The 22,643-nt window shown below is 37.2% G+C and overlaps 5 protein-coding genes across 6 annotated transcripts in view; all 5 read left to right on the forward strand.

Annotated features, from left to right (window-relative positions):
* LOC148166528 (transient receptor potential-gamma protein-like) overlaps positions 1–2,519 on the forward strand; it is a 129,063-nt gene extending 126,544 nt beyond the window's left edge. For both annotated transcript variants that reach the window (XM_088048679.1, XM_088048680.1), the window contains 5 exons: positions 111–152; positions 212–392; positions 443–737; positions 900–1,275; positions 1,321–2,519. In XM_088048679.1, coding sequence (XP_087904805.1) covers positions 111–152; positions 212–392; positions 443–737; positions 900–1,275; positions 1,321–1,617 — 1,191 coding nt within the window. In that variant the 3' untranslated portion in view covers positions 1,618–2,519. The remainder of the gene's footprint in view (positions 1–110; positions 153–211; positions 393–442; positions 738–899; positions 1,276–1,320) is intronic.
* Positions 2,520–5,190: 2,671 nt separating this feature from the next.
* LOC148166536 (outer dynein arm-docking complex subunit 4-like) lies at positions 5,191–7,319 on the forward strand. Its single transcript, XM_088048535.1, has 5 exons — positions 5,191–5,290; positions 5,337–5,611; positions 5,657–6,591; positions 6,635–6,947; positions 6,996–7,319. The coding sequence occupies exons 1-5, from the start codon at positions 5,191–5,193 to the stop codon at positions 7,317–7,319; spliced, it is 1,947 nt and encodes a 648-aa protein (XP_087904661.1).
* A 2,876-nt stretch (positions 7,320–10,195) lies between these two features.
* LOC148166537 (outer dynein arm-docking complex subunit 4-like) lies at positions 10,196–12,278 on the forward strand. Its single transcript, XM_088048536.1, has 5 exons — positions 10,196–10,307; positions 10,354–10,628; positions 10,674–11,623; positions 11,667–11,979; positions 12,021–12,278. The coding sequence occupies exons 1-5, from the start codon at positions 10,196–10,198 to the stop codon at positions 12,276–12,278; spliced, it is 1,908 nt and encodes a 635-aa protein (XP_087904662.1).
* Positions 12,279–12,752: 474 nt separating this feature from the next.
* Positions 12,753–16,664, forward strand: LOC148166538 (outer dynein arm-docking complex subunit 4-like). The gene is made up of 7 exons (XM_088048537.1): positions 12,753–12,862; positions 14,362–14,551; positions 14,595–14,869; positions 14,915–15,846; positions 15,890–16,202; positions 16,247–16,465; positions 16,515–16,664. The coding sequence occupies exons 2-7, from the start codon at positions 14,443–14,445 to the stop codon at positions 16,662–16,664; spliced, it is 1,998 nt and encodes a 665-aa protein (XP_087904663.1). The 5' UTR covers positions 12,753–12,862; positions 14,362–14,442.
* A 3,313-nt stretch (positions 16,665–19,977) lies between these two features.
* Positions 19,978–21,044, forward strand: LOC148166539 (uncharacterized). Its single transcript, XM_088049064.1, has 4 exons — positions 19,978–20,075; positions 20,114–20,260; positions 20,307–20,436; positions 20,483–21,044. The coding sequence occupies exons 1-4, from the start codon at positions 20,007–20,009 to the stop codon at positions 20,608–20,610; spliced, it is 474 nt and encodes a 157-aa protein (XP_087905190.1). The 5' UTR covers positions 19,978–20,006; the 3' UTR covers positions 20,611–21,044.
* The last annotated feature ends 1,599 nt before the right edge of the window (positions 21,045–22,643 follow it).

A 22,643-nucleotide genomic window follows, 5' to 3' on the forward strand; every position in this document is an offset into this window, starting at 1 on the left:
TTGTAACGATTCGTGTTATGTAAATTGGGGGCGATATATCACTCGAATTGAATTCAGTGCATGTTTGCATCCCTTATTAGCCTCGAGTTGAGCGAGTTTTTTCGTTGCAGCGGAAAGTTAAACAAGCCAGCGAAAGAGATTTTAGATATCAGGTGAGATAATTAAGTGCATTGTGAGAACTGATTTAGTTACATTGTCGACTTTTCTATAGAGTATTATGAGAAACTTGGTGCGCCGTTACGTGACAGTTGAACAAAGAAAAGCGGAAAATCAGGGAGTTACCGAGGATGACGTGAATGAAATCAAACAGGACATATCAGCGTTCCGCTTTGAACTTATTGAAATACTCAAAAATTCGGGGATGAACACGTCGACTGCGCATAGCGGAATGGGTAATTAACATCCACCACCACCGACTTGTTGTTAAGTGTTAACTCTCCAGGCACTGGGGGTAAGAAGAACCGACAGAAAGAGCGCCGCTTGATGAAAGGGTTTAATATTGGTCCTCAACCTTCCACGACGACGGCGCCTCTTCCTCCCGTCGCCGAGTTTATAGCCTCCCTCCAACACCACCACCAGGATGGCAGCTCCCACCACGACTTCTTCGGCAGCACCCTCTCGGGCATCTTCAACTCCACCCCTCGCAAACTCACCCAACACAGCAGCACCGTGTCTTCGTCTCAAGGCAGCATCAACGAAGGTTCCCAGAACCACAACCACCACCGAGGAATCGGCAGGTAGAGTAACCACCCCCACGTGCCCAATCACTGCATAGACTTAGGCTGACGCTTAATTTTCTTATTTCTTCCGTTCACTTTAGTATGCCTACGCTAGACGCTTTCAATGTAAGTGCACCGCTTCACCCGCCTCTTTGTGTCGGTGATGGTTAAGAGTTGCAGGTTTCATTTGAAACGAAGTCATTCGCACAAACGCCGCTGGGGGACATTGATCGAGGCAGCAAAAACTGGAAAAGTTTCCCGTTTGATCGGACGGTCCCGCTCCGAAGATTCAGTCTGCAACAACTGCAGAGAAAACGGACACAACCACTCCCACAGTCACAGCAACAGTCCAGCTTCGGAGGATAATGGGTCGGTGCGGAGTTCCGACTCGAATCCCAGCCTGGACGTGCAGCCAGAACCGGAGCTCCACGGCTTAGCGCACGGATTAGCACTGCTAAAGAAGAAGAGGAAGAAGTTCTCGGCGTCGCGAAACACGAGTCCGGTCGTGGCGGGCGCCACCAGAGAGGTCGCCAGCGTGAAAAAACCGCCGAAAAAGGTACGCAGTGGCGAGGGGTGACGTGGTGATGTGGTTGCTTTTTAGATGCCCCAGGTGCTCAAGCGCGCTTCCAGCGTCCCGACGCGCGTCCCGGAGGTCCCGCTGAGGGCGCATGATAAGCAGGAGATGACGCCTTCCACGACTGAAGAGAGCGTGGCGGCGGGACACGCCGCTGCTTCTTCCAGAGAGCCGCTTCTCTACTATTCTTCTTCCAGTAATCAAGCGACGGGGTCCTCGCAGACTCCCGAGGACGAGTTCAAAGGACACACTTCCCAGTCTTTGCCGAAGTTACCAGGAGTCATTCCGTTGAGTGGGCACAATGGGCCGGCCGGATGGTTGTAGTCATTTTTAAGAAGAGTCAATGGTTTTGAGACACAACGACTTTTTGTTATTTGGAACTGGCGTGCTATTCTAAAAGTTTAGTTAGTTTGTAGAGTTTCTTTGAGAGAGGAAATCGTTGACTCTTGCGGCCACACCAAGTGTTTGTATAGTTAGGTTAACGAAAATTGTGATAATCGTTACTACTGGTCTTTGAGCAGTAGCTATTTTAAAGGACCATTATGGTTATTATAGGTAATTTCACAGGGTGTTGAGGAAATGAATATCATTTTACTTTACAGTTCGTTTGATGTTTTAACTGCCATTTCGTCTCTCAAATTTTCCTAACTAAAATAAGTTAATTCTAAGCTTAGATTTGATTGTAAGATATCAAAATCACTCACTCCAACATTCAAATTTTACGAGAGGCCTTCGAACATATTGTAGTTTCATCGTCATTGCCTTAGTCTAGACTAGTGTCTGTGTAAAACTGGGTATTTTTATAATACTTGCTACATTCACTCCTGTATATAACATCACTAATTTTTTAACTCATTAATCTAACTTAACGTTAAGGAAAATATATCCGCCACATCTACCCGAAAAAACTTAGATAAGAGACTTATAGTGTAAGAGCATCGTTTTCATTTCCATTTCATTTCAGCCTTTTTACACTAAGGTCGTACACCATGTTGTAGATGAGTCACTCTGTATATTGTTACTAAAGTTTCGAGAATTTTATACCAAATTCCACTACTCTCTTTGTTGTGTCGTTACGGTAGACGTTACAAGATGTATTTATTGTTGAAATGTTGGACATATTTTGCTAGTCTTGGCAAAGTAGAGTCTCTGTAGACTTAGAGCGCTTAGTTTTAACTTTTTTTATGCGTGTGCTGACAAATTGTTTAATAAAAAGCTTTAAAAGTCACACTGTTTTGCTATCCTGCCAAAAATTGCGAATTGACTTGTTAATTAATGGATTTTCACAGTCAATAAAATTTATTAAAATTCGTAGTTTTGGTGCCACAGCGATGAGGTTTGAGGAAAATACAATTTTTATATCGTTTAATAAATAAACAAAATTTCAAAATTGAAGAACAAAAAACATCAGTTTTAGAAATTTTTGTTTTGGAAATGAAGCAAAAATTTTCAGCATCTCCTACTAAAATTCGTAATTTTGGCAATTTTGGTGTCACAACTGTAAAATTTCGAAAAACTATGATTTTTAAGTTGTTTATTAACTCCACCAAATTTTAAAATTGTAGAACAAAAGACACCAATTTTAGAAATTTTTATTTTTAAAACGGAGCAAATTTTTCTATATTTAATAGTAAAATTCGTGGTTTTGGTAATTTTAGTGCTACAATCATGAAATTTGGGGAAATTAGTATTTTTAAGTCGTGTACAAACTCTATTAAATTTCAAAATTATAAAGCCAAAGACACCAATATTAGAAACTTTCGTTTTAAAAAGGAACCAAACATTTTCGATATTTTATAGTAAAATTTGTATTTTTGGTAATTTTAGTGCCACAGTTATGAGATATTTAAAGAAATTACAATTTTTAAGTCGTTTAATAACTCTACTAAATTTCATAATTATTGAGCAAAAGACACTAATTTTAGAAATTTTTATTTTTAAAACAGAGCAACAATTTTCCATATTTAATAGTAAAATTCGTAGTTTTGGTAATTTAAGTGCCACAGTCAAAAAATTTGGGAAAATTACTATTTTTAAGTCGTTTATTAACTTTGCTAAATTTCAAAATTGTAAAGCAAAAGACACCAATTTCAGAAATTTTCATTTTAAAAACGGAGTAAAAATTTTAGATATTTTATATTAAAATTCGTAGTTTCGGTAACTTTAATGGCACAGCTATAAAATTTGGGAAAATTAATATATTTAAGTTGTTTATTAATTCTACCAAATTTCAATATTGTAAAGCAAAAAACAATAATTTTAGAAATGTTTATTTTGAAAAAGGATAACAAATTTTGGATATTTTATATTAAAATTCGTAGTTTTGGTAATTTTAATGACACAGCTATAAAACTTGGGTAAATTAATATATTTAAGTTGTTTATTAATTCTACCAAATTTTAAAATTGTAAAGCAAAAGACACTAATTTTAGAAATTTTTATTTTAAAAAAGGATAAAAATTTTTCGATATTTTATAGTAAAATTCGTAGTTTGAGGAACTTTAGTACTGCAATCATGAAATTTGGGGAAATTAGTATTTTTAAGTCGTGTATAAACTCTACCAAATTTCAAAATTATAAAGCCAAAGACACCAATATTAGACATTTTCATTTTAAAAACAAACCAAAAATTCTGATATTTTATAGTAAAATTTGTATTTTTTGTAATATTAGTGCCACAGTTATAAAATTTGGAAAAATCAATATTTTAAAGTCGTTTAATAACTCTACTAAATTTCAAAATTATAGAGCAAAAGACACTAATTTTAGAAATTTTGATTTTTAAAACAAAGCAAAAATTTTCCATATTTAATAGTAAAATTCGTAGTTTTTGTAATTTTAGTGCTACAATCATCAAATTTAAGGAAATTAGTATTTTTAAGTCGTGTATAAACTCTATTAAATTTCAAAATTATAGAGCCAAAAACACCAATATTAGAAATTTTCATTTTAAAAACGAACTAAAAATTTTCGATATTTTATAGTAAAATTTGTTGTTTTGGTAATTTTAGTGCCACAGTTATGAAATTTGGAGAAATTACTATTTTTAAGTCGTTTAATAACTCTACTTAATTTTAAAATTGTAGAGCAAATGACACTAATTTTAGAAATTTTTATTTTGACAACGAAGCAAAGATTTTAGATATTTTATATTAGAATTTGTAGTTTTGGTAATTTTAATGGCACAGCTATAAAATTTGGGGCAATTAATATATTTAAGTTGTTTATTAACCTCTACCAGATTTCAAAATTGAAAAACAAAAAACACCTATTTTAGAATTTTTTATTTTGAAAAAGGAGCAAAAATTTTCGATATTTTATAGTAAAATTCGTAGTTTTGGTAATTTTAGTACCACAGCTATGAAATTTGAAGAAATTACTATTTTTAAGTCGGTTAATAACTCTAGTAAATTTAAAAATTGTCGAGCACATAACACCAATTTTAGAAATTTTTATTTTGACAACGAAACAAAATTTTTTGATTTCTTATAGTTTTGGTAATTTTAGCGCTCTAGCTATAGAATTTGGGGAAATTACTAGTTTTAGGTTGTTTATTAACTCTACCAAATTTCAAAATTGTAAAGCAAAAAATACTTATTTTAGATATTTTTATTTTGAAAAAGGAGCAAAAATTTTCGGTATTTTATAGTAAAATTCGTCGTTTTGGTAATTTTAGTACCACAGCTATAAAATTTAGAGAAATTACTATCTTTCAGACGTTTGTTAACTTTAGCAAATTTCAAAATTGTTGAGCAAAAGAAATTTTCATTTTTTACTTACTTTTTTCCGCTAAAATCTTACACCATGTTGTAGATGAATCACGCTGTATATTGTTACAAATTGTTCACCAAAAAACTTTAAAAGTCACACTGACATTTTTTTTTCCGTAAATTAAAAATGACTTCCAGCGCCCCAAAAAAAGAAGAAGTGTACGCCTTCCAAACCCTATACAGAGAGCTAGGGTACTACATCGCCCGTTTAGAACAATACGAGAGAGGTAACCCCCCAAAACCCACCCCCGACACTATCTTACCCTTCCACAGCTTTAAAGTACTTCGATTTGGCAATTTCCAAAGCTCCCACAGACCGCAGAGCTCTAGTAGGTCGCGCGTGGGCTCGCTCCAAAGCCTGTCACTACGAAGAAGCTCTCAGTGACATTAGAACAGCTCTGGATTTAGACCCGGACGACATGCTCATGCTGGCTCACAAAGCTCTGATCACATTCTTGAACTGCGAGTTTGAGGACGGTCTCGTTCAAAATACAAGACTCATGCCGAAGAGACAGAAACCCGAATGCTTCAAAGTTGGAGCCATGCATGTAAGAACCTGGTGGAGTGTTAACCCGAGTCAGTTCTTCTTGTAGTGCGCCGATGCCATCGAGAACTGTCTAGGAGAACGAACTGGAAGGCCGCTTCGCAATCATTACTTGATCATCCGGAGATTGGCGTGGAGGAAGAATTGCGAGGCACAGAAAAAACCGTACTTGAGCTCCAGGAGGAAGAAGAAACTAACTAAGAAACCCCAAGATGTTCATGCGAAGAAGTCGCTTTTAGCCACGATATCCTCTCAAATGTGCAAACGAGTCAACGAGAGTGACCACCAGATAATCGATCAAATTTATTCGGAGAAGACCGAACAGAACATTGATCCTCCGCGGATCAAATTCCCCTATCATCCTCTGCAGAAATACACCACGAATATCCAGAATTTTATGGCGGAGAAGTACCTGCACACCCTCTACAGAGACAAACTCTTCTTACAGAACATGAGGAATGTTCCAGGAGTGGAAAGTCCCAACGAAGCCGGCACGGCCAAAATCCTTCATTTGGCGAAGAGTGGCTACAAGGCGGTAAAGTACGATCAGGAGCTCCTTCGCACGCGGCGGCCCTTCTACTTTATTAAGTACCAAGAAGCGCGGTCTTCTGGAGCTTTGAAGGCGCGCCAAGAAGAAGAATTGAATAAGCTGAGAGTGACGGCGAAGCAAGACGCCGATTACATCGTCGTGAAAATGAAAGAAGCCCTCGAGAACAAGAAGTGGTTTACTGTGATCGAACTCGCGGAGAAACTCAAAGGGTTTTGTAAAACCTCCAAGAAGATCCTCCCGAACCGCGAAGAGTACCTCCAACTGATTTACGACACTGTCTGTCAAGCGCATTTCGACTTGAAGAGGTTGAACCCCGACCAAAGAGAATGGGACACGCAGAAGCGAATCTACAAGCTTCTGGGGCTGCAGTTGAGTCGCGAGCCCTCGACGGACTCGGTGGTTGCGCAGATCGAAGGAGTCTTCGTCGACTGGAGGTCGGTACGACAACTCCCTAACTTTCAACAGTTCGTTTTTTAGGAAGCAAGTGAATGTGTACAACGACCGCCTCCGAAGAGCCACAAACTCCAGAGAACTCTGCTGGTTGTTCCACGAGCTGGGACGCTTCCACATCGAGCTCAAACAGTACGAAGTCGCGCGCGTCTACGCCAAGAAGTGCATGAATGAAGCCGAGCGCATCCACAAGAATAAGTGGATTATCAACGCGCTTATGCTCCTCATGCGGATCAACATCGCGCAACACAGCAAGAACGACGCCAAAGCCGACGCCTTGGAGGCCATCACCGTCGCGGAGCAAATGGGGGATCCGAAACTCGTGGAGTTTTTCAGGAAGGTAACAAAAATCAGAAGAACTTGGTAAATAATGAAGGTGGGGTTTTAGTGTCGCGACGTCATCGAAGACATTTCCTTCGACCAGGCGAACAGCAGCAAAGTGCTGTTGCAGCGCGAGAAGAAAATCTTGGAGATGATGGCGGGGGATAAGATGAGAGACGAAGCTGCACATCTGTTTAGAGCGATGTCTGTAATTCCTTCGGCGAGGCGCATGACGATGATTCCGGGGATCCGACTTTCGGATTCCAACCTCAAGAAGAAGTCGACGAAGAGGTTGTCGATTATGCCGACGAAACGCGAGGAGGAGTTCATTCCGAACAAGGAAGACAAGAAGAAGTTGAGCACCAACATGAAGTACAATCCCGATGATTAATAAGATAGATAATAAAACTAAGAAAAGTTATTGTTTTTTATTGTCTCCAATTTGTCAAAAGTGACATTTTTATTTTACTTAACTGTTTTAGTAGTTTTTTCCTATGGCCTCTACTGCACGTGAGAATTGTTTAAGAAAATGACTATTTTCTAATTCGTTTTAAACTCCACCATATTTTAAAATTGTAGAGCAAAAAACACCTATTTTAGAAATTTGAGTTTGAAAACGGATTTTTTTTTGATATTTTATAGTAAAATTCGTAATTTTGGTAATTTTAGTGCCACGGCTATGAAATTTAGGGAAAATACTATTTTTAAGTCGTTTAATAACTCTACTAAATTTCAATATTGTAGAGCTAAAGTCACCAATTTTAGAAATTTTTATTTTAAAAACGCCAAAAATTTTCGATACTTTATATTTAAATTTGTAGTTTTGGTAATTTTAGTGTCACAGCTATGGAATCTGGCGATTTTTTAATTTTTAAGTCGATTATTGACTCTACTAAATTTCAGACTTGTAAACCAAAAGACACCAATTTTAGAAATTTTCATTTTGAAAACGGAGCAAAAATTTGATATATTTTATAGTAAAATTCGTAATTTTGGAAAATTTAGTGCCACATGAAATTTTGAAAAATTGCTATTTTTAGGTTGTTTATTAACTCCAGCAAATTTCAAAATTGTAGAGCAAAAAACACTGATTTTAGAAATTTTTATTTTAAAAACAGAGCAAAAATTTTCGATATTTAATAGTAAAATTCGTAGATTTTGTAACTTCAATGCTACAATCATGAAATTTGGCAAAATTAGTATTTTTAAGTCGTGTCTAAACTCTACCAAATTTCAAAATTATAAAGCCAAAAACACCAGTTTTAGAAATTTTCATTTTAAAAACGGATCAAAAATTTTGATATTTTATAGTTAAATTCGTAGTTTTAGTAATTTTAGTGCCACGGCTATGAAATTTAGGGAAAATACTATTTTTAAGTCGTTTAATAACTCTACTGAATTTCAAAATTATAGAGCCAAAAACACCAATTTTAGAAATTTTTATTTTAAAAACGCCAAAAATTTTCGATGCTTTATACTAAAATTTGTAGTTTTGGTAATTTTAGTGCCACAGCTATGAAATTTGAGAATTTTTTAATTTTTAAGTTTTTTATTGACTCTACTAAATTTCAGACTTGTAAACCAAAAGACACCAATTTTAGAAATTTTCATTTTGAAAACGGAGCAAAAATTTGATATATTTTATAGTAAAATTCGTAATTTTGGTAAATTTAGTGCCACGGCTATGAAATTTGGGAAAATTGCTATTTTTAGGTCGTTTATTAACTCTAGAAAATTTCCAAATTGTAGAGCAAAAAACACTAATTTTAGAAATTTTTATTTTAAAAACGGATCAAAAATTTTGATATTTTATAGTTAAATTCGTAGTTTTAGTAATTTTAGTGCCACGGCTATGAAATTTAGGGAAAATACTATTTTTAAGTCGTTTAATAACTCTACTAAATTTCAAAATTATAGAGCCAAAAACACCAATTTTAGAAATTTTTATTTTAAAAACGCCAAAAATTTTCGATGCTTTATACTAAAATTTGTAGTTTTGGTAATTTTAGTGCCACAGCTATGAAATTTGAGGATTTTTTAATTTTTAAGTTTTTTATTGACTCTACTAAATTTCAGACTTGTAAACCAAAAGACACCAATTTTAGAAATTTTCATTTTGAAAACGGAGCAAAAATTTGATATATTTTATAGTAAAATTCGTAATTTTGGTAAATTTAGTGCCATGGCTATGAAAGTTTGGAAAACTGCTACTTTTAGGTCGTTTATTAACTCTAGCAAATTTCAAAATTGTAGAGCAAAAAACACTAATTTTAGAAATTTTTATTTTAAAAACGGTGCAAAAATTTTCGATATTTAATAGAGTAAAATTCGTAGATCTCGTAATTTTAATGCTACAATCATGAAATTTGGCAAATTTAGTATTTTTTAATTATGTCTAAACTGTACTAAATTTCAAAATTATAGAGCCAAAAACACCAGTTTTAGAAATTTTCATTTTAAAAACGGATCAAAAATTTTTGATATTTTATAGTTAAATTCGTAGTTTTAGTAATTTTAGTGCCACGGCTATGAAATTTAGGAAAAATATTATTTTTAAGTCGTTTAATAATTCTACTAAATTTCAACATTGTAGAGCTAAAGGCACCAATTTTAGAAATTTTCATTTTGAAAACGGAGCAAAAATTTGATATATTTTATAGTAAAATTCGTAATTTTGGTAAATTTAGTGCCACGGCTATAAAATTTTGGAAAATTGCTATTTTTAGGTTGTTTATTAACTCCAGCAAATTTCAAAATTGTAGAGCAAGAAACACTAATTTTAGAAATTTTTATTTTAAAAACGGAGCAAAAATTTTCGATATTTAATAGTAAAATTCGTAGATCTTGTAACTTCAATTCTACAATCATGAAATTTGGCAAAATCAGTATTTTTAAGTCGTGTCTAAACTCTACCAAATTTCAAAATTATAAAGCCAAAAACACCAGTTTTAGAAATTTTTATTTTAAAAACGGATCAAAAATTTTTGATATTTTATAGTTAAATTCGTAGTTTTGGTAATTTTAGTGCCACAGCTATAAAATTTGGGGAAAACACTATGTTTAAGACGTTTATTAACTCTTGTAGAGCAAAAGACACCAATTTTAGAAATTTAATTTTGAAAACGGAGGAAATTTTTTCGATATTTTATAGTTAAATTCGTAGTTTTGGTAATTTAAGTGCCACGGCTATGAAACCGTTTTTTATTGTCTCCAATCTGTCAAAAGTGACATTTTTATTTTACTTAACTTTTTTGGAAGTTTTTTCCGATGGCCTCTACTGCACGTGGTGGTTTAGCAAAGACAGAGGAGGTCTACGCCTCCGAAATTTTCTACAGAGAACTGGGATACTACATCTCGCGCCTCGAACAATTCGCCAGAGGTAACACCCACGAGTCACTGACTTAACTCTACTGTTGCGTCCACAGCATTGAAGTTCTTTGATTTGGCCATCACCAAAGCCCCAAATGACCGTCGAGCGTTGTCCGGCAGAGCCCGAGCTCGAGCCATGGCGTGTCAGTACGAAGGAGCCCTCAAAGACATTCGGACGGCTCTGGGGTTAGACCCCGATGACCTGGTGATGCTGGGGCACAAAGCGCTAATGACGTACCTAAGCTGCGAGTTTGAAGACGGGCTGGTGCAGAACACGAGGCTGATTCCGCGGAGGCAGAAGCCTGATTGCTTCCAGATGGGGGCCATGCATGTAAGAAACGTTATTTCCTTTAAGATTAAGATTGGAGTTGTTTAGTGCGCGAATGCTATTGAGAATTGTCTGGGGGAGAGAGCTGGCCGGCCTCTCCGTGACCACTTCTTGATTATTCGGAAATTGGCCTGGAGGAAGAACTTTGAGGAGCAGATTCGATTCCCGGCCAAAAGCAAGAAGAAGAAGGTTAAAAAGGAGAAGAAACATGATGCTTCAAATAAGATGCACGTGGTGCCTATTTTGCGCTCCTCCATTTACAAGAACCAGAAGCAGAGGATTCCAAGCAACGCCGAGCTCACCATCGTCGACAGTATTCACTCCCATAAGATAGAACACAACGCGGAACCTCCTCGTCTGAACTTCCCTTACAGACCCTTACAAAATCACACCACGAACATCAAGAACTACATGGCGGAGAAGTACCTGGACACTCTCTACAAAGACAAACTGTTTTTAAAAAGCATGATGAAGCACCCGGGGAAAGCTTCCCCGAACGAAGCCGGCACCTCCAAAATCGAGAATTTGATCAAAACCGGCTACCACCAAGTAAAGTACGAGCAGAAGCTCCTCCGGACACGACGTCCCTTCTACTTTATTAAATACCAAGAGACGTCTTCGACGGGTGACTTGAAAATCCGCCAAGAACAGGAGTTGAATAAAGTGAGGATTGTGGCGAAACAAGAAGCTGATTACCTCACCGATAAAATGAAGGAGGCTCTTGAAAACAAGACCTGGTTCTCGGTGCTTGAATACGCCGAGAAACTCAAGACTTTTTGTAAGACGCCGAAGAAGATCCTCCCCCATCGGGAAGAGTACCTCCACCTTATCTACGACACTGTTTGTCAAGCTCATTATGATTTGAAACGCTTGAATCCGGACCAAAAAGAATGGGAGACTGAGAAGAGGATCTACAAGCTGCTAGGGCTCCAACTGAGTCGCGAACCTTCAACGGACTCCGTCATTGTCCAGTTTGCTGAAGTCTTCGTGGACTGGAAGTAACACTCAGTTTGGTAACCACTTTTCACTCATTTCTTCTAGGAAACAAATATCGGTGTACAACGACCGCCTCCGCAAAGCAACAACCTCCAGAGAGCTCTGCTGGTTGTTCTACGAGCTCTCCCGCTTCCACATCGAACTCAAACAGTACAACGTAGCTCGCGCCTACGCCCGCCAATGCATAAACGAAGCCAAACTCATCGGGAAGCCCAAATGGGTGATCAACAGCCTCATGTTGACCATGCGCATCAACCTCGCTCAACACAGCAAGAACGACGCCAAAAGAGAAGCCACCGAAGCCATAGAACTCGCGCGGAGAATCCAGGATGATAAGATGGTCGCGTTCTTCACCAAGGTACTCCACGTCCTTGTAACTTTATGTGAAGACTGTTTTAGTGTCGCGACATCATCGATAATCTTTCTTTCGACGCTCAACATGCAAAGAGGGTGCTGGCGATTCGCGAAAAGAAGATCTGCGACATGATGGCTGGGGATCAGATGAAGAATGAAGCGGAGTATTTGTTTAAAGTTATGGCGACTTTGCCGGCGAATAGGCGGATGTCGGTGCTTCCTGGGGTGGTGCCTGATGATACTAACAAGCGAATAAAAGTGAGTAGTTATGAAAGGAGAGTTTGTGGTCATTTGGGGTTGTAGTCGACGAGGAGTATTTCCGTTGCGCCGAATATTAAATGGAATGATGGAGATTTGGCGGTGAAGAAGAGTTCCGCAGATTCGAAGGGTTCAAAAGGGACGCTAAGTTTAGCCACGATTAATATTGATCGATAGGATAGTTTTGAGAATAAAAATAAGTGTGAAAACAAGCGTTTTAATCTGCTGATAAGTCAATTAACTTTTATTGTAAAGTGACGCCAGCTGCTACCACACTTTGATCGATAAATATTGACAAAACTCTTATCTACGTTTCTCGTAAATCATGACAATTCTTATTCGCATTCAAAATTCTTATCTTTATAGCAGGTGCAATTTTAAGTGAGTTGGTAGCCCTGTTATAGAATTTTGACAGGCAGAGATACCAACAACTCAAAGTCCACTCAGTCAAGTTTTTGATTGACGTTTGACGTTTGTTTTTGCGTAAAACCAAATTTAAAGTAGGCAGAAACTAAGTGGGCTTTGAGTTGTTGGCAGCGTTCAAATAAACAACAGTTGACATATAAGTTGGCAGCAACTTATGCTACAAAATACTAAATTCCTACGCGAACTGGGTGGACAGATTCACAGTAAGTAGACTTATTTTGTTATTTTAAATTTCGCGCGTAGATATAGTGACTTTTCTGTCACTCAATCTTTCACGGTACGAACTAAACCAACAACTCAAAGCCCACTAATCGATTTTTTAATTGACGTTTGATGTTTCTATCTATGTGAAACTAAATTTAATAGACAGCAACTTAGTGGGCTTTGAGTTGTTGTTAATCCTATTAAACAATGATTTTGACAGGCAGGATTACCAATAACTCAAAGCCCACTCAGCAATGCTTTTAGTTTTAAATCGCTAGCCCTTTGAGCTGTTGGTAGGCTTGTTAAACAAATTTTGTTAGCGCTCAACATGACGTGCAAAGCTACCAACAACTCAAAGCCCACTAAGCAATTGACGTTTAACGTTTTTTTGCGACTTTAACAGAGCTACCAACCCAAAGCTCAAATTTAAAATTTAAAATGATCAACAAATTAGTAGGCTTTGAGTTGCTGGTAGCCCTGTTGAACAAATTTGTCTGTGCTCGATAAGACGTGCAGAGCTGCCATCAACTCAAAGCCCACTAAGCGATATTTTTTGTTGACGTTTGACGTTTGACGTTTGATTTTGTGTAAAACCAAATTTAAAATGATCAGCAGCTTAGTAAGCTTTGAGTGTTTGGCAGCTCTGCCTGTCAAAATCATTGTTTAACAGGGCTGCCAACAACTCAAAGCCCACTAAACGATATTTTTTATTAACGTTTGCGTTTGTATATTTGCGCTTAACCAAATTTAAAAAGATTATTAGCTTAGCAAGCTTTGAGTTGGTAGCTCTGCCTGGCAAAATCATTGTTTAACAGAGCTACCAACAACTCAAAGCCCACTAAGTGAATTTTTATTGACGTTTGACGTTTATTTTTGCGTGAAACTAAATTAAAACGAGCAACAGTTTAGTGGGCTTGGAGTTGTTGGCAGCCCTGTTAAATAATGATTTTGACAGACAGAGCTACCAACTCGAAGCCCACTAGAAGCTCTGCCTGTCAAAATCATTGCTTAACAGGTCTACCAACAACTCAAAGCCCTCTACTCGATCATTTTAATAGACGATTGACGTTTGTTTTTGCCCAAAACCAAACTTAAAATGATCAACAACTTAGTGGGCTTTGAGTTGTTGGTAGCCTTGTTGAACAATTTTGACAGCGCTCAAAAAAACTGTCAAGAACTCAAAGCCCACTAAATTTTTATTGACGTTTGATTTTGGCGCTAAAGCAAATTTAAAATGATCAGGAGCTTAGTAAGCTTGCGTTGGTAGCTCTACCTGTCCAAATCATTGTTTAACAGGGCTACCAACAACTCAAAGCCCACTAAGCGAATTTTTTATTGACGTTCAACGTTTAATTTGGCCTGAAACCAAATTTTTTATAGGCAGCAGTTTAGTGGGCTTTGAGTTGTTGGTAACCCTGTTAAACAATAATTTTGACAGACAGAGGTACCAACTCAAAGCCCTCTAAAAGCTCCGCTTGTCAAAAACATTACTTAACAGTGCTACCAACAACCCAGAGCCCACTACTTGATTTTTTTTTTAATTGACGTTTGACATTATTTTTGCGAAACCAAATTTAAAATGGCCAGCGCAGTGGAGGCCTTAACAAAAACCGACGAAGTTTACGCCTTCCAAACCTTTTACCGAGAGCTAGGGTACTACATATCGCACTTGGAGCAATACGAAAGAGGTAAAAATCCCAGAAATCTCCTCGTAACTTCCTTGTTTTGCAGCTCTGCAATTCTTCGATTTGGCGATCTCCAAAGCTCCGAATGACCGTCGCGCTCTCATGGGTCGAGCGTGGGCTCGATCGAAAGCTTCCCAATACGAAGGAGCCCTCAACGACATCAGAACTGCTCTTGGTTTAGACCCGGATGACATAGTCATGTTGGGGTACAAAGCCCTCAACACGTTTCTCAACTGCGAGTTTGAAGACGCGATGGTACAAAACACCAGACAAATTCCGAACAGGAAGAAACCGAAGTACTTCCTCATGGGGGCCATGCATGTAAAAGAATTGAGTTGTTAGTCCCGTTTCTTTGTATGGTTGCAGTGTGCGGACGCCATCGAAAACTGTCTTTCGGAAAGAGCTGGAAGGCCTCTGCGTGACCACTACTTGATCATCCGGAAATTGGCGTGGAAGAAGAATTTTGAGCAACAGAAAGGGTTTTGTATTAAAACGAAAAGCAAGAAGAAGAAGAAGTTGGGGTTGTTCGACCAGAAGGTTCATCATACGCGCAGTGTGGTTCCTGGGGAAGAGAAAAGAAGACATGACGACACTCAGAGTCTTGTCGGGACTATTTACTCCAGGAGATCCGAGCAAAATGTTAATCCTCCTCATATAAAGTTTCCATATAGACCTCTCCAACCCTACACCACTAACATTGAGAATTATGTCGCGGAAAAGTACCTCCACACTCTGTACAAAGACAAACTCTTCCTCCAGACTCTCCCGTTGGAGCCAGGAGTGGAGTGTCCCAACGAAACCGGCACTGCAAAAATCCTCCAACTCGCAAAACTCGGTTTTAAGATAGTCAACTACAAGCAGGAGCTCCTCCGCGCGCGAAGACCCTTCTACTTCATCAAGTACGCAGAAGCGACCTCAACAGGTGCTTTGAAGTACCGCCAAGAGCAACAACTCAATTATCTAAAAATTGTGGCGAAACGCAACGCCGATTTGTTCGTGCACAAAATGAAAGAAGCTCTTCGTGGTAGAAAGTGTCGGCTGGTGATGGACCTCTCCGATAAACTAAGAGCTTATTGTGAGAAAACCCCGAAGAAAATCCTCCCGCTGAAGAACGAATACTTGAACTTTACGTACGACACGATCTGTCAGGCTCATTTCGACTTGAAGCGGATCAACCCGAACCAGATGCAATGGGATCATGAGAAGAGGATCCACAAACTCCTGGGGCTCCCGATGAGCCGCGAGCCGTCGAAAGACTCCGTCGTGGGGCAGTTCAAGGGGCTCTTCATCGATTGGAGGTCCGTGCGGTGTTACACTTCCCAGTTTATTAGTTTTTTGTAGGAAACAGATAGCGATTTACAACGAGCGCCTCCAGAGAGCCACAAACTCCAAGGAGCTCTGCTGGTTGTTCCACGAATTGAGTCGCTTCCACACTGAGTTGAAACAGTACGTGCTGGGGCGCGTCTACGCGCGCAAATGCATGAATGAAGCCAAACGCATCCACAAGAACAAGTGGGTGATCAACGCCCTCGTGCTCATGATGCGGCTCAACATGGCGCAACACAGCAAAAGCGACGCGAGATCCGACATTGCCGAAGCCGAAGAAATCGCCAAGAAAATGCACGACGAGAATCTCCTCGTCTTCTTGGCAAAGGTAACGAAAAAATGAAGAAACTCGCGGTTTTACCACAGTTTCAGTGCCGCGAAGTCATCGATAGGATCAACTTCGATGTGAAATTCGGGCCGAAGGTGCAAAAGGAGCGCGAGATGAAGATACTGAGGGTGATGTCGACGGGGAGGATTAAAGAGGAAGCTGCGCATCTGTTTAAGATGATATCGACGATGCCGGTGACGAGGCGGATGTCGATGATGCCGGGGGTGAAGGTTGAAGCGGATGATAATGAGAAGAAACGCTCGGTAAGAAGAGGTGGGTGGAGATTTTGGGGTAATTTTAGTGGGGTTTCAGTCGTCGAAGAGACAGTCGATTTTGCCGGAGCCGCAGAAGCAGCTCGTTTTTGAACTGTCTAATTCGAAAATTAAAGAAGCGACTAAAGCGGAAGGGGCGAAAGGGAAAGTTTTCGCAGAGTTGATCAAGTACCAGATGGAGAAAAGTTGAATAAAAATGGGTGCTTAAATACAAGAGCGCAGTTTTCTTTGTAGTTTCTAAATCATTTTTACACTTCCCCATGCATCTACTTAATTTGTAAATGCGCACTATGTTTTTTTACACAGTTTTTAGATTCATGAACGGCGATTTTAGCAATCGCAAAATTAAAGATTGGCAAGTTTGTAATTTTTGCACTTTTAATTGCTACAATCTCAGGATCTTGAGTAGAGATTTAATTTTTTGAAAAAAAAAATTATGGCTAAAACTATGTAAACGTTCTTCGCTTGATATCGCTTGTCTTTGGGCCAATCTTGCGTTATTTGGGCTCTTTTTACGAAGAATTTCAAGCAGATTTCAAATTTGAACTCACAATTCACGTACTTTTACTTTCACCTTCTTGGATTTTGCGGAAGTTAAAAATTTGATTTTTTTGGAAAAAATGCACGACTAACACTATGTCAAAGTTGTAAAATCCATATTTCGCTTATTTTTTAGAGAAAACTCACGTTTTTTAGGTCATTTTACGAGGTCCGTCAAGTTTGAGCATCATACATTGCAAAACAATTTCAAACATATGCCATAATTTTCTGCTAATTCTGTGCTAATTTGTGCTGCAAGTTATAAATTCTGTGCTCTTTTCGTTTTTGAGTTATTTTAAAAAACGTACAAAAAATAGTAGGCAACCCAAAATACAGATTTTAACGAATTTTCCTTGAACAATCGTCAGGTTTGAGCATCATTCATTGCAAAACAGCTTAAGTGATATGCCATAATTTTGTGCTAATTCTGTGCTGAGAGAAATTTTAACATTTATTTATTCTACTGTGAAATAATACTTACCTTTATTGAAATTTGCAAAATACGTACTTAAAACTAAGAAGAAACTATTTTCTTGGCACTCGCTTTGAGTTTGTTGTAAAAACGAAAACAGCACACAATACAGGGTGTTCAAAAAATGGCGGACCAACTATTCACTACGTGAATCTTCAGATAATAACTAGTAGCTAAATTAAGTTTTTTCAATTATTGAGTGCTTCGTTGGAAATCTACAGCCACTAAAGCCACGTCCTTTTAAATAACTTGAAAATCAAAAAGGCATCAAATTTGAAAATTGCATCACCAATTAGCATAAAATTATGCCGTATCAATTATTCTGTTTTGCGATGGATGATGTTCAAACTTGACGCTTCATCAAAAAGAAACCATTAAAATATGTATTTTGGGTTGCCATCTAGCCGTGTATATTTTTTAAAATAACTTGATATTGAAAAGAGCACACAATTTAGAAATTGCACAGAATTAGCACAAAATTATGGCATATTATTTAAGCTGTTTCGTGATGCATGATGTTCAAACTTGACGATTGTTCAAGGAAAATTCGTTAAAATCTGTATTTTGGGTTGCCTACTATTTTTTTTACGTTTTTTAAAATAACTCAAAAACGAAAAGAGCACAGAATTTATAAGTTGCAGCACAAATTAACACAGAATTAGCACAAAATTATAAGACTAATTTGATCAATTTTTGTGACTTATGATCCTCAGCGTCAAATTTGAGCATCATTTTTGTTTTAGTAATAACTCAAAAACCAAAAAAGCACGTAATTTAAAAATTACAGCACAAAAGCACAAAATTATAGCATATGTTTGAAATTTGTTTGCGATGTATGATGCTCAAACTTGACGGACCTCATTTTACGCAGAATTTTGCGCAAATTTCAAATCTAGGATTGAAATTCAGATCCCACAACAAATAACTGAGTTATGGCCGATCAAAGTTTCAAGTTTCACTTTCATTTTTCTTAATTTTTAAAGCTAAATATGTCGGAAACTGCTACAGATATTGAGATGTGGTTTGCGCCATTGTTTTTCTCGCGATTTTTTACATAAAAAATTGTTTTTAAATTTTCCAAAAGTTAAAAGTTGCAGTTTTTCGCAAAAATTTATGACTAAAACTATAGCAATACTATACTTCTGATATCGATATCTCGCTTATATTTTGGAGTAAACTTGAGTTATTATACATCAATGTACGCAGAATTTTCCGAAGATTCCAAATCTGGGATTTAAATTCAGATTTGACAACAAATAACTGAGTTATAGCCGATCAAAATTTCGGAAAGTTGATTTTCATTTTTCCTAATTTTTAAAATTAAATATCTCTTAAACTATTTGAGATATTAAAATGCGGTTTGCGCCATTCTTTTTCTCGGCTCATTTTACGTTAGAAAATGTTAATAAAAGCCTAAAATTCAATAGTCAATTTTTGGCGAAAAAAAATCCGACTCAACGATGAAAATTTTTCACTTTTTTGATTTTTGCTCATAACTCATAAAATATTTGGCCGATCGATCTCAAATTTGGCCAGTAAATAGATCTCGAGCTCCTCTTTCGACTGATGTTCAACAGTGAAACCTGAAACCTTGAAAACAGTGACTAAAATCACCCTAAAATGACCTCTTCAAAACAGTGTTTGGCCGATGCCTCGTTTAGTCATTAAGCAAACTCATCAAATTTTGGCTCACTTTACGCAGAATGTTACGCTGAATCCAAATCCGCAAGAATTTTTAAATTTTCGTCAACAAATAACAGTTATGGCCGCTTGAATTTTTGGGTGGTCGCCAGAGGGCCAAATTTTTGAGGATTCGAAACAATTCGTGCTCAATATCTCTGAAAATATTACAGATATTGAGATGCGGTTCACGCCATCGTTTTTCTCGCAATTTTGTTCATAAGAAACAGTTTTTAGATTTTCCAAAAGTCGAAAGTTAATTTTTTGCGAAAATTTATGACTAAAACTATGCCAAACTTCTGATATCTCAAATTATCTCTCTTATTTTTTGGAGTAAATGTGAATTATCAACATCAGTCTACGCAGAATTTTCTGCAGATTGCAAATCTGCAATTTAAATTCAATTCCGACAACAAATAACTGAGTTATGACCAATCAAAATTTCGGAAATTTGATTTTCATTTTTCCTAATTTTTCCTAATTTTTAATGCTTAATATCTCGGAAACTACGACAGATATCAAGAAACGCTTTGCGCCATCGTTTTTCTCGCGATTTTTAGCTAAGAAATCGTTCTTAGAAAAAGTGGGTTAGTAAAGATAACGCTTTCCAAAGAAAAACTGTAAACGCAAATACCGCAAAATAAAACACAAAACTTAAAATCAACAAACTCATCCTCGCCCATTAGGAAATTGTCCAAGTCACCGGTAATTGAGAAATTCTACGTTTACCTATCGTAACACATCGATAAAAGAGCAACTATTTGCCCCCCGCTATTTCTAAAAAGATAAGATAAAACAAATCAATATAACAGGTGTGCCGCCAGGCCCATTTTTTTTACAATGTTCAAAATGTACTACATTCGCATCGACTTGAAATATCCCACGATTCTCATCGGAGTTTTCCACTTAGTGAGTTTCTCCCGATTTGGTACTAATTTCCCTCTTAGATCTTCCAGGCGTTCCGAATATACGAGATTGCTCTCGATTTGTACGTCCTTGAAGAGATGATTCAAATGAACCAACTAACTTACGTGGTACTCATAAGTTTGCTGCAAATCGGAATCGTCGTCAGCTTGTTCGTGGGAGCTTGCAAAGTGAGTACTAAAAGCTACAATCCGATTATTTGCAAGTTTCTTTCAGAAGCAGCACGTGTGTCTTCTGCCATGGCTCTGCTTCACCGCCCCCATCTTCTGCATGGCCACAGTCTACGCGGCTTTGTTCGCCTCCACGGGAGACTACATCCAAAGCATCATCAACTTCATCTTCATAGGTACTGTGGTGCTACCATTAAGACACGATGCTAATTAGAGTTGCAGGTTTCTTCTGGTTGGCTTGGTACGTCGTCTTCAAGTCGTATTTAACCCTGAAGGCCTTCAGTTACTCACCCCTGAGGTCCTACGAGTACTCCGCGAGCCTTAAACACTTGAACGTGGAGTTTTTATAGCCCGGAAGAATTATCACCGATAAGAAAAATGCGCAATTTGGAAAAAAACCACTGCACGATCTATTTTCGACGTTTTATCAGTTTTTTTTCGAGCTTGCGTTGTTCTGGTTCTGTTGCATCATTGGTGATAACAGAGTACCACCTAGAACGCGGCAGTTGCCTACACCACGTGAACGACATTTCGTCCTTGCGCCACGTTTAACACGAGTGGCGAATCGTCCTTGACCTCTGACTTCTATTTTGGTACCAAATGCAGTACCGTCTCAGCGGGGTACTAAAAAGGGTCCATGGAGGTCAGTGATGTTTACATGAATTATCGGAGTTTTCCTTGACCCCGGACGATCTTCAGCTCTTAAGTAGTTCCCAGGAGGTGGTAGGTACTGGTGGTACCGAGGAGAAATTGTTTGTGTTTGTAAATAAAGGAGTCGAGTGATTACGAGTTTGATTTCTAACAGCCCAAGGTTTGATAAAGAGGTTTCGTAACGTGGTGTTATCACAAAGGAATGTGTCTAAATAAGAAGAAAATGATACTAAATTGCGAATTTCACGTGATTGGCGACGTGCTGTGATAAAACGGGAAAAATTCGCGTCATTCTTTGGAAAAACAAAGAGTCCAAAGATGGCTGCTTAGAGAGCACTTTGAATTGATTTTTGATTGACTAATCTAAACATTATAATTAGCTTTATTTACAAGAAAGTAGTAAACACGATTATCGAAATAACAGCTTCCAGGATATTTGTGGGCAATTTCTCTATGACTAAAGTACAGATTATATAATTGAAAGTACGAGACAAAAATGAAGCGAATGGCCTCGAGAGCGAAAGTCATTTACAATTCAAACAATCTATCTAATAATCTGAGCCGAAATAGAAGCAGCCTCCACTAATCGCCGCCCAGTCTTCGCTCAAAGTCTAAGACATTCCTCTCATGGAGTTATTAAACTTGTAGTGTTTAGCTCATTTTACGCAGAATTTTGCGCAGATTCCAAATCTGAAATTCAAATTTAGATTTGACAACTAATAACTGAGTTATAGCCGATCAAAGTTTCGGATAATTGATTTTAATTTTTCTTAATTTTTCCTAATTTTTAAAGTTAAATATCTCGGAAACTAATAGAAATATTGAGATGCGTTTCGCGTTTTCTTCGGCTCATTTTACGTCAGAAAAAGTTCTCAAAAGCCCAAAATTCGATTTCTTGCGAAAAAAATTCCGACTAAACGATGAATTTTTTTTTTATTTTTTGTTATAACTCGTAAACTATTTGTCGAATAAAAAAAAATAATTAGACGTATTAAAAAAGTAATCTCCATAAATTTGGTGTCAGTAGTGTAAAAACTAACAGAATTAGAGCCAGTTATTTAAAATTTTCGAAATTCCGACTTTGTCACAAAAATAAAAATTTCTAACTTTCGTTTTCTGTGTTGTACAATTTTGCAATTTGACACAGAAAATAAGTCATTTAAGAAAAGAAATCTCCATAAATTTCGTCCCTGTAGCGTCAAAACTAACAGAACTAGAACTATAAATATAAAATTTTCGAAATTTCGACTTTGTCACAAAAATTAAAATTTTTAACTTTCGTTTCTGGTGTTGTAAATTTTTGTAATTTAAGACAGAAAATAAGTCGTTGAAGAAGAGTATTCTCCATAAATTTGATCCATGTGGTGTCAAAACCAACAGATTTATTGTCATAAATATAAAATTTTAGAAATTTGGACTGTCACAAAAATTAAAATTTCTAACTTTCGATTTCTGTGTTGTAAAATTTTGTAATTTGGCACAAAGATTTGTCATTCAAGAAAAGTAATCTCCATAAATTTGGTTTTTGTAGTTTTAAAACTAACAGAATTACAGCCATAAATATAAACTTTGCCAAATTTTTCGTTTGCCCAAACGTGAAAATTCTTAAAATCAGTCTAACTTGGTTTATAATTTTGTACTTTTGCACAATTAATAAGTATGATATAAATAATAATATCCATTAATTTGATTGATGTACTGTCAAAACTAATAGAATTATAGTCATCAAAAT

This window comes from Gnatocerus cornutus, unplaced genomic scaffold (genome assembly GCF_029298725.1).
Source record: "Gnatocerus cornutus isolate USDA-ARS CGAHR unplaced genomic scaffold, icGnaCorn1.1 ctg00000023.1, whole genome shotgun sequence".
Taxonomy (NCBI): domain Eukaryota; kingdom Metazoa; phylum Arthropoda; class Insecta; order Coleoptera; family Tenebrionidae; genus Gnatocerus; species Gnatocerus cornutus.

Bases quoted from the DNA above. Each gene is read 5' to 3' on its own strand.
- LOC148166536 (XM_088048535.1), top strand. From the start codon at position 5,191: ATGACTTCCAGCGCCCCAAAAAAAGAAGAAGTGTACGCCTTCCAAACC. The intron at 5,612-5,656 runs GTAAGAACCTGG...TTCTTCTTGTAG, and splicing joins TCAAAGTTGGAGCCATGCAT to TGCGCCGATGCCATCGAGAA. The intron at 6,592-6,634 runs GTCGGTACGACA...TTCGTTTTTTAG, and splicing joins GGAGTCTTCGTCGACTGGAG to GAAGCAAGTGAATGTGTACA.
- LOC148166537 (XM_088048536.1), top strand. From the start codon at position 10,196: ATGGCCTCTACTGCACGTGGTGGTTTAGCAAAGACAGAGGAGGTCTAC. The intron at 10,629-10,673 runs GTAAGAAACGTT...GGAGTTGTTTAG, and splicing joins TCCAGATGGGGGCCATGCAT to TGCGCGAATGCTATTGAGAA. The intron at 11,980-12,020 runs GTACTCCACGTC...AGACTGTTTTAG, and splicing joins TGGTCGCGTTCTTCACCAAG to TGTCGCGACATCATCGATAA.
- LOC148166538 (XM_088048537.1), top strand. From the start codon at position 14,443: ATGGCCAGCGCAGTGGAGGCCTTAACAAAAACCGACGAAGTTTACGCC. The intron at 14,552-14,594 runs GTAAAAATCCCA...CTTGTTTTGCAG, and splicing joins CTTGGAGCAATACGAAAGAG to CTCTGCAATTCTTCGATTTG. The intron at 16,466-16,514 runs GTAAGAAGAGGT...GTGGGGTTTCAG, and splicing joins ATAATGAGAAGAAACGCTCG to TCGTCGAAGAGACAGTCGAT.
- LOC148166539 (XM_088049064.1), top strand. From the start codon at position 20,007: ATGTTCAAAATGTACTACATTCGCATCGACTTGAAATATCCCACGATT. The intron at 20,076-20,113 runs GTGAGTTTCTCC...TTTCCCTCTTAG, and splicing joins TCATCGGAGTTTTCCACTTA to ATCTTCCAGGCGTTCCGAAT. The intron at 20,437-20,482 runs GTACTGTGGTGC...TTAGAGTTGCAG, and splicing joins CATCAACTTCATCTTCATAG to GTTTCTTCTGGTTGGCTTGG.